Here is a 10,971-nt window from a genome sequence, read left to right on the forward strand (position 1 = left end):
GTCGATCATCGATGTTGGCATGTTGATTCTACAGTCAATTGGTTGAAATTTACTGGGTTTGTGAATTGAAAAGGCGAAGGATTGGTTAGAAGGATAAAATGGGTTTGGAATCGAAGGTTTTTGTTAACGAAGACTTTGGATTGTGAACAAATAATCAAATGGTTGTTTGAAAAAAAACGAAATTGATAAACTGGAATGAAATTTCTAACGAAGGGTGATGTTTGTTTCTAACGAATGGTGATGTTTGTTTCTAATGAAGGGTTTGGTTTCTAACGAATGGTGATTGAATCTAACGAAGGAAAAGATGCACTTTCATAGGAAGGGTGTATGATTGGGACAACCCTTCGTTAGTTTTGTAAAGAAAAAGGACAAAAGTTTTGAAAACGGCCCCTTAACTTTCGATAGTTTAACACTTTTTCAAAATTTTCGTAGGAAGGATAAAAGCTTCGTAGTTTTGAAGACAAATGCAAAAGTTTCGTAAGCAGTCCCTATAATTTCGACAATTTGGCAACAAGTACCCAAGTTCGAAAAAGGACTATTTTTGTTGAGAAATTGAAGAAAATACATTTCAGTCCCCTGTAGTTTATGCAAATTGACGTTTTCTACCCAGCTTTGAAAAAAGGGGAGAGTTTTGCATATTTGACTGTTTTGGGCGCACCGGGTCACTGCAGAATTTTAAAATTGACAGTTTCTACCCATTTTTGAGAAATTTTGTCAAAGGCGGTCTATGAACGAAGCTAAAAATTAAAGATTTTTTGGATTTTCCGGAGAAGCACAAAGTTTATGTCACATGTTAAGGGGGAGTTTTGACACGAAAAATTCTGAATAGAGCACGTTCTCTTTCCTTGAAGGTTTTATAATCAAATTTCAATTATAAAAAATGGGAGAAATTTATATGGAAATTCGAACTTGAATTTTTCATATTACGCGGATTTGATGAACGAAGTGACCTTGAATTTTTGAAGTTTACGAAATGATGTGATTGGATATTCGGGAGTGATTTCGTTTCGAAATGGGTTTGGTTTTATTGAAGATTTTTGGGGTGTGTTTTTATGCTCAACTTTTGGGTGATCAATTTGGAGTTTGAGAAGCTCGTGATCATTTGTTGATGCTCGGTTTGTATGGTCTCACATCCTAGAGCCCAAATTGAAGAATCATGGAAGAATTGAATATTTGAAGTTCATTTCGACATGTGTCACCCTTGAGGCTCGGATCGCGTAGTTGCTCGATTTTGGAAGAATTGAAGTGAGTCATCCATTCCTAACTTTGAGGGGGAGAATGTTGGGGTGCAAAGTTATCCATGTATGACTTTGTAATGTGTTGAATTTTGTAAAACTCACTTGCATGTGGTGCATTAGCCTTTTGACTCATGAGATAGAGAGTGAGAGAGAGACATGTAAACACCTCTATATAAGGTGAGCTTAGTCCACTTGTATAGGTGTGCTTGAGATGTGTAAAAGTGAGTGTGTAAGTGTGTGTTAATTATGTAGATGTAGATATATGTCCCTTTTTGGAACACCATACATATTCAATACATCTCTTAAACACCGAAATCACCATGTTCATTATGCAATCTTTAATTCGACATGCCAAACCATGTTCTTTAGTCACTACACCCAACATTTTCTTTTGTCTTGGTGATGATGGTGTAACACCGTGAATTTCAAAATAATTTTTCACAATATAAAAAAAACATTTCTCATTTAATTTCATAAAAACACTAAGTTTCAAATTCCAATCTGTATCATACAAAACCCAAGATCACATAAATATATCAAAGTCCCCTGCGTGTGTACAGATCAAGCCGGCGCCTTCCCACGGTCATCGCTAGTACCTGAAACAACAACACTAACACTGTAAGCACGAAGCTTAGTGAGTTCCCCAAAATACCACACATAAAACACATATTAGCCACTCGAGGCTATAACTCTATGGGTCCGTGCACCCAACTCTGTGAACCCTCAGGTTCTAACTCTAGGAACCTTCCGGTTCCAACTCTGAAATCATGCACAACATAAATCACATAGAAATAATGCAGTACAACACATGGCATACACATAACATACATACACTAACACATAGCTCTGATTACCTACTCAAGGTAAAGTATAGTGAGAAGACTCACCTCGCGTGTCTCGGTATCTCACGAATCCTGGAAATCCCTCGTGCTCGATCCTCCGAGCTCTAATCCTCCTATAACATCACATGACTCTAATTAACACTTTTTATCTCTAAGGTTGACTATCCCTAAGAAGTCAACACAGGTCAACGGTCAACGGTCAACTTTGACCGGACTCGGCGAGTGCACACGGCAACTCGGCGAGTCTAGACGTTCTCACCAACTCTCTAGGATTCCCTTTCTACACGTCGAGTACTCCCCCTGACTCGACGAGTTTCACCTGGCAGAAATCGCGGGGCCACCCCGACTCAACTCGCCGAGTCTCAAGAACGACTCGGCGAGTCCCAGCTCGACTCAGTCCACTTGACAACCCTCTCTAACTCGCCCTGACTCACTGAGTCAACCCATGACTCGACTGGACCACTCACTGGCCGGTCCAAGGCAATCTTCAAGCTACTCGTCGAGTCTGCTCATCGGACTCGGCGAGTCCATGCCATGCAATCACTCAAACTTGCTTCTAAGGTCAGATCTATTCCAACAATTCATAGATCTGACCTTCCTAGACTGATTCACCACGTAAAGCCCCAGACTTGGTGCATAAACAACCTCTATATGACCATATATGAAGAATTTTCAACAAATCTCACTACTCAAGGTCATAACCTCCATTGTTCTCTATAAAGCTTGATGAATGAGGCTCTCTGGACCTCTATGGATCCAGATCCGAAGTCTCATCACTAGCAAGGGACTATTTGGCCATCCAATCAACTCAACAAGGTCACAAGAAACCCTAAAATCAATTATACTTCACAAAACAGGAGATGAGCCGAAATCATACCTTTAGATTGAAGGGCTAAGCTTCAAATCCACCGAATAGCAGTCTCCTTTGCCCCCTCTTGGCTAGAACCTCCCTCTTCTTTGCTAAACAGCACACAAATGTCAAGGAATGCTTCCTTTCTCTCTCAAATCGCTAAAGCACTCTAGGGTTTCTCTCTATGGACTGTTGGGTGCAAATGACGGCCATAAGGCCCTTTAAATAGGTCCCAAACCCGAGAAATTTAGGGTTTCATTAAACAGCGTGGACTCGCCGAGTCCATATACTGGACTCGCCGAGTCCAGACGAATCCCGCGTCCAGAATCGCGACCCTACTCGGCGAGTCTGAGCTCCAACTCGCCGAGTCCCCTCTCAAAGCACCAAAAAAAATCAAAACAATAAGATACCTGGAATTCCGGGCTGTTACAGATGGGATGCAACTTTGTGTTTAAACAAATGTGGTTGTCGACTAATTTACGTACTTAAAAGTTTATGTAATCTTATATTTTGTAGCTCTTAGCCGCCATTTACATTCTTTAACGAATCAAACTGCTTCAAACCTCTCATTTGTAGGTTTGTTGATTTTAATTTGAAATCCCTCATCAACATACTTCATTCTCGATGCTAGCTTAAAATTTTATTTATTTTTTCATAGTTGTAACAACTCGATATGTGAAGAGAGTTTGTGATCTAGTGAAACTTTATATTTTTTGGGTTTTGAAAATTTGCGCAACTTAAACTAATTAAGCCTCCCCAATGAGGTGTTTTAGTTTCTTAAGAATCATAAAAATAATATGGGCAATTCTCCTTACAAGGTTGTCAAAGCTAAGTTTCAAATTATGCCTCCCCAATGAGGTCTTTTAGTTTCTTAAGAATCATAAAAATAATATGGGCAATTCTCCTTACAAGGTTGTCAAAGCTAAGTTTCATCGACAATTTCATCATCATAATCTAAAAAACACTCATATTTTCCCATTTGTTTTCCATATGGAAGTATATTTTGATCAGCAACCAACATCATCTATTTTGCCTGATCGATTTGAGATGCATCACCATCAAATGTTGGATAATCATGAGCAACATCGTTTGCCTTTATACCTAACATCATCATCGCGTACAGGCTCATCATAAGGAACTTTTTTTTACATTCCCTATGTCCATATGAGTCACTTCCATACGTAATTAATTACATATTTTGTTACTTTCGGCGTCGGACGACCGATTACCCCCGGTATTGCTTTGTCATGTGAATCAACTAACCCACTTTCCACAACATGATTAACAACAAACTATTATTATATTGTGTTAAGAGGCATACCGGTTACAATACTAAAAAACTCTATGACATTCATATCGTTAATAATTTGAATAACTATGTTTGATACAAGATATTGGAAAGACAAACGAATGTAATTAGTATATAACCTGGACTTCAAAGTTATCAACTTAACAAACCCAAAAAAGTTGATATCGCCGGTTAGATCAACACTATAACATGTGTAATTTGGAGCTTCCCTCTTATTGTCCTCCACTACAAATAGGTAGTCTAATAAATTGAATATATATACTCATTTTCACTAATAGAAATGTAGATGTCAAAATGCTATAAAACAATCTATAAGAAGTGGGTCAAGAAATCATGTACAAATGTTGATTGTAGTAACTTTAAAATGGTTCTCTGGAATATTGTATATTTCGAATTGTATTAATGTCGGTCCGAAATATGCGATTTTAAAATTTTGAAGTACTTTTACGTCACATCTCACCAATCAACCATTAACTCTAAAACGGTCATAAATAATCAGGAATGAGGTATTCCAAAAATAATTATTTTTTTAATTTCAAAATAAAAAATATATATTTTTATTAATTAACTCGTTTATAATATTTAGGAGGTATTTGACTTAGCTTTTAAGAGGGCAAAAGTTCTTTTTAGGAAAAGTTGCAAAAATCAGGTTTATCTGACTTTTTCAAAAAGTTCATTTTTCTTATATCAAAAAGTAGTTTTTACAAGATCTGTTGTTTTTACCAAACATCTTTTAGCTTTTTATCTTTTCCTAAAAGCTAAAAGATGTTTTAAAAGATAAAACAAACATCCGCTTAGCTTTATCAATATACCTAAAACAATACATATAAAATAACCTCAATCAATTTTTTTTTAAACAGCTCACAATATTTGTATAACTAGAAACAAGGAACTGTGGTTTAGCAAAGAAAAAAAAAGTGGTTATTTGTATTGTGGTTTAGCAAAGAAAAAAAAAAGTGGTTATTTGTATAAGTAGAAAGTAATAATGTTGTCATACAATTTTCAAGATTTAATTGTTTAAAAAAACTAGATTGATGTATGATATGTATAGGATACAAAAGCGTGTCAAAAAAAAATTCTCATAAAATAATCTTTACGGCTTTACCAATATTTAATTCCCTTCAATTCAAGTTCTAGAACCAATTAATTCGATAGTTAAGCTAATCATTTGACCAATTCACTAGCATAAGTTGCATAACTTTTTGCGACGTACTTGACTTCTCTTGCGTCATTGCTTTCGACCCTAATTTTCAACTAAATAGTCTATTTTTTTCCCCAATTCATATAAGTTTGTTATATTCTTATAAATAAGATACTGATATCATTCTAGCTACAATCGACTTTTTTTTTTATTAAAGATCCCTCATTTTCTAATATTTTTTATATAACAATCTTTTATATATATATATATATATATATATATATATATATATATATATATATATATATATATATATATATATATATATATATATATATATATATATATATATATATATAAAAGGGAAAATATATTACAGCCCCACCTAAGCTTAGGTACTAAACCTCTTGAAAATACATTGTTTTACTCTATAAAGATTACGGTTAATGGATTCACGATTAATACTTTAAAATGTAAATTCAAGATCGACACAATAGGGTTTAAGGTTTAGGTTTATGTTTAGGGTTCAGAGTTAAGGTTTAGGGTTTAGGGTTTAGGGTTTAGTGTTTAGATTTAGGGTTTAGGGTTTAGCTTTAATACTGTTTAGGGTTTAAATTTAGGGTTTAGGGTTTAGTAATGTTCACTTGGATGAAGTAATAAGCGATACTTGAGGAAAGAAAATGGAGATGATAAAACGATAATGAAAGAAAGAAATGTTATGGAGAATGATATATTTACCAAGTGAAACCAAACCGAGTATATTTAGCATGTTAAAACGACATATTTTAGAGGTTTAGTACCTAAGCTTAGGTGGGGCTATATATATATATATATATATATATATATATATATATATATATATATATATATATATATATATATATATATATATATATATATATAGCCGACAGAAAAACATACCAACACTTTGAAAATATAAAATTCGCAAGAATTAGATGTTAAAATCCAATAGCTAGAATATCATAAACAATTTTGTATTTGGATCTATATTCTTGATATTTTAAAACAAGGGTCTTTGACTCTTACACTATTGAGTTGGTGCAGCCGACAATATATTATTCTTCTTGCAAAGTTGCAATGTGAACAGAAACCTTGACCAAATCTATTGTTCCTTTCTTCACAGAAATAAACGCCTTTTTTTTATAATTAATATTCTCAAAGTTGACACTTTTGACTAATTTCAAAGACTCAACCCTTGTTATCTCCTCTTAAACTATCTTTGACTCGTTGACTCACAACTTGCCAAGTGGGAAAACCATGGCCCCATTTTGGTAGCTCAACATGATTCATCCTAATCAACTTCCCTATAAATACTCCATTAAAACGACTTTTCTTCCAAATCCTAACACATCCTTATCTGATATCTCTTCCATCAACATGAATCCCGACTACAGTCTTCATCGCTCAAACATGGAGTCACCGGATTTCGAGGATACAACCTTCTACACAGAACTCACAAGACAAATACTGTTGATTATGGATGAAGATGACGACACATATACAAGAAGAAACAGATATGGAGCTTCACAGTTTCAGAGGACACCGGTAAGTGGTGGCTCCGGGAAGTATTTTAACTGGGTGGAGGGTCAAGGTGGTAGAAACATGGAGGTCCCTGGTTGGATGGAGAGCTTGTGGGCCAACAATGGGGCTGGCACCGGTGTTTTTATACCCCGTGTGGCGACCACCGGAAAAGTTAGGAGAAGAAGACACCATAAATCAAGAAAGAACAAAGATGGAGGAAGAATACATTCATTAGAAGGACAAAAGATTCATGTGTGATTATAGTACTTATCGCATTACTAATTCGTTATTTTTGTACATAAAGTGATATATATATATATATATATATATATATATATATATATATATATATATATATATATATATATATATATATATATATATATATATATATATATATATATACTTTATCATTTTAACATTACTAGATACTACAGTTAAGCATGCTTCGATGAGAACAAACAAATCGCCTAAAGCTGACAATATCTTTGTATGTACGTCCGGGATGTTGCAATAAATGATCCAATTATTAAATTAGACATATAAATAGATGCATGATTTCAATAGATAGGATCCAACCTTAGGTGAGACCCGATAAAATTAACGATATAAAAGTTTAAAACAACCACATCAAACCATTACATTTTCAAAAACAAAAATAAAATCATTTACAATCAAACAGTTATCGTTTCTTGTATACGGTCACGGTCAATATATTGACTTTGACTCGACCCATCCCTAATGCGTGCACTTCTATGTTGAAGGCGCTGATGCAATGTCTCTGACATCTGGTTAAAAAACTCTGGATCCCACCTGTGTATCAACAACGGATCTTCTGCGTAACAAATATATATCGATGTAACCGCACTTTCCACCACCACCATTGCCAACCCAACCTAGTTACCATTTATCATTTACCATAAATTATACATTACATTTATTTTTATAAAAAAATAATAATAATAAATTTACCAAAATCATTCCCATTAGTATAGCTGTGGACCCCATCATCATCTCTCTGTCTGGATGTTTAATCCTTGTTAAAACAACAGCACAAGTTCCTGTTATAAGCCCGCCTAATATCATACCCATTAGTAAAACAGCACCTGAACAATCATATGCAATGAGTGCTTCAACACCAGTGGATTGAAACAGCTCCCATGCGTCTCTTGCTGAGTGATTAAAGCTTTTCCCATAAACAGCAATCTAAATTATTTATATAAAAAGATTTTCAGAGAATTCATGAAATTGTATATTATATAAAATAACTTTATTACGCACCTGTACATATGCATATTTATTGAAGAAACGCACGAGAGTCTCCACTAGATGAAACAAGAAATCCACACAGCATAAAAGACACTCGTTGTTGCCAATTTTTGATCTGAATCCTCTAATCTGAGAGTCAAATTTATAGAAAAGGTTAAAAAAAAAAAAAAAAGTGTATTATTTATTTATATGTATATTTATATTTACTAATTACCTCCCATCGTAGTGTTCGAATAGCAGCTGTGAAAAGAGAACCATAACAGATGCTTCCAAAAGAGGTAGTGACAGCGTACTTTAAAGATTGCAAAAGAGGGTTTCTTGGCATCGACGCCGCCTCTCTGCCACCATGAATAAGCACAAGAAACACCATACCGGAAACTATCACATGAACAGTGTTACAAAGCACAGCCCCTGTCCAAAACAAACTCACTGAAAAAACCTGAAATTTTTACAAAGTTTATTTCAACATATGTTATCACAAAAGAATGAAATTTTACATTTTTATTTGTGATTTGTTACAAGAAAAGAAACAACAAGTGGCCACCTCACCACAAGAAGCCACCATCGACCACCATCACCTATGCTTGAAGCCACCACACCGGATGCTCCAAACGACCATAATGCTAGCCAAAGAAGCATGACTAACATGAAAGCACATACGATTCTCATGATTTCTGGAAGCTTCCATACCATTTTTACAGCTCTTTGAAGAACCAACATTGTGAATGGAAGTCTAGATGAAGTGAGAGTTAAATAAAAGTTGAAAAAAAGATAACAACTTTAATTTTATTATTACCTGTCTATGACTGATATGATGTATAAGAAGTGTAATCCAGATCCAATAGCGAAAGCGACACCCCAGAAAACTAGTTTCCCCCAAAAACACAAGACGCTAACAACTGCGAGGTATGTGGTTAATATATGAACAGAGACTTTCATCATTTGATTTGAACGTGAACCAAGTAATAACAACCAAATCCATCCGATAACTGTGCTGATTGCACCAGAAATGGCGTATAGTGGCCAGTAATCTTCTGTTAAACCGGTTTGATTTTCAAGAAACCTGTTTGTGTATTGATCGATGTTAAGCCTATCTTTCTTTCTGAATCTATTGAGTCCGAGTATCCCAAGAGCGAAACCTACTAAAATCAGATGTAAAACAAAGATTCCTAGCCAGAAGACATCTCTCCAATGGCGTGAAGCTCCAAGAGTTGGATTCATTGATATGGCGTTCCCACGATCTGCACTCTAGAATACGATTGAAGAGAAGCAAGCGCCCATGGATTAATGATGTGTAAACTTTCGAGATTAGTTAGAATTTTAACGATAACAACGAAATCAAAGCGATTAACATGCGACATTTAACTTTTTTTCCCTTCCATATTCGCAAATTACCAATTTGATTCCAATTAGAGAAATTGAAGTGGGCGGCAGTTACGATCAAAAAAAGACAAAAGCCAAGTGGCAATGCCGATATCAATACGTATGAACTAAGAATTATTATAAAAAGAAGATGAACAAAAACAAGTTGACATGTGGGAATGTCCAGAAAGAGAGGAAACAAAAGAGAAATTTTGTGTACCTGTTGGGCTGCGGTGGTCATAGAAGCAGAGACATTGGAGGAAGAAGAAGAAAAGCGGGTTTGCGCGTGATTCATTGTTAGATTAAACGATGTGAGAGCGAATGAGTAGTGAGAATTAAAGAGAAAAATCATGAACAGAAAGTTGATAAATTAGGGTTTTTGAAGTAGGGGGGAAACGGAAATTCAACAGCCGAAGGAACAACATGAATCATAGGGACAGTTGAATTGCGAGAGTGACAGATCAGAGACGGGATAATGTTAAGTTAAACTTAAACCCGGTCCAGACAAAACAAACCGGTTGGATTCCTTAAATATATTGTTTGTCTTTTGGTCCGTCTATTTATTCCTCAATGAATAATTTATTAATTTTTTATTTGTAACGAATTAAATTTAAAGAGAAAGGACAACCGGTATGAATAAATATTTTATAACCAAATCTATTTAAATCATGGATTTCCCTTATTTTATATACGATATTTTGTTTCATTATATTGTTATTTTAATCATCAGCTAATTCCAAAAGTCAAAAAGAACAAAAGTGGGAGTCATAAGATTTTGACTAGCTTTTGCCAAATTCTAATAAAACTGAATAATTAATTTTTTCAAAACTAGTTTTTGTGAAATACCAAAAATTTTAGGGAATATCTTTTCTGGCAAATTACTAATTTTCCAAATGGTTTGTGAAATTTCACTGAATTTTGTGATTCTTTTTTTTTTTTTTAACAAAATCATGAATCGTTACTTTTTAAGTAAAAATTAGGTTTCAGGATGACTTTGTGAAATGTTTAGTCTTTGTAAACAGGGTAAAGTTGGTTATGGATGGTAGCTGTAAAAATCAAATCAAATCACACCTTAAAAGTTAAAACAAAAGTCATTACATTCGTAAATGAAACAAAATTAAAGGAAAGTCCTTTCTAATTTACAATGTTTATTTGTACTTTGTAGTCTAGGGCAGTTGGAGAAAATTAATGTGCTTTGGTTATATAACGTAAGAATTTATGAATCGTGTCTTGCATTTTCCGCACGTATATCCATTATCTGCTAATTAAATCTATTCGCTATTGCCAAGAAATTTTGTTTATAAGATTATCAGTTGAGGTTATCGTTCAAATATCATAAATTCACTAACGAGTGAGATCCATAGTAAAAAATAATTGAATTGGTTTTGAGAAGATTTGCAACGATCTAAGATAACATG

The 10,971-nt window shown here is 34.4% G+C and overlaps 1 protein-coding gene across 2 annotated transcripts; it reads right to left on the reverse strand.

Annotated features, from left to right (window-relative positions):
* Positions 1-7,477: 7,477 nt before the first annotated feature.
* LOC111894498 (uncharacterized) lies at positions 7,478-10,055 on the reverse strand. Of its 2 annotated transcripts, none has more exons than XM_023890568.3 (7): positions 9,774-10,055; positions 8,988-9,439; positions 8,741-8,894; positions 8,406-8,630; positions 8,204-8,320; positions 7,895-8,128; positions 7,478-7,818 (listed from the first exon to the last, which is right to left on the reverse strand). In XM_023890568.3, the coding sequence occupies exons 1-7, from the start codon at positions 9,903-9,905 to the stop codon at positions 7,597-7,599; spliced, it is 1,536 nt and encodes a 511-aa protein (XP_023746336.1). In that variant the 5' UTR covers positions 9,906-10,055; the 3' UTR covers positions 7,478-7,596. The 2 variants fall into 2 exon arrangements, with proteins under 2 accessions (XP_023746336.1, XP_023746335.1); XM_023890567.3 differs by having other exon boundaries at positions 8,741-8,924.
* Positions 10,056-10,971: the final 916 nt, after the last annotated feature.

This window comes from Lactuca sativa, chromosome 4, assembly GCF_002870075.4.
Source record: "Lactuca sativa cultivar Salinas chromosome 4, Lsat_Salinas_v11, whole genome shotgun sequence".
Lineage (NCBI taxonomy): Eukaryota > Viridiplantae > Streptophyta > Magnoliopsida > Asterales > Asteraceae > Lactuca > Lactuca sativa.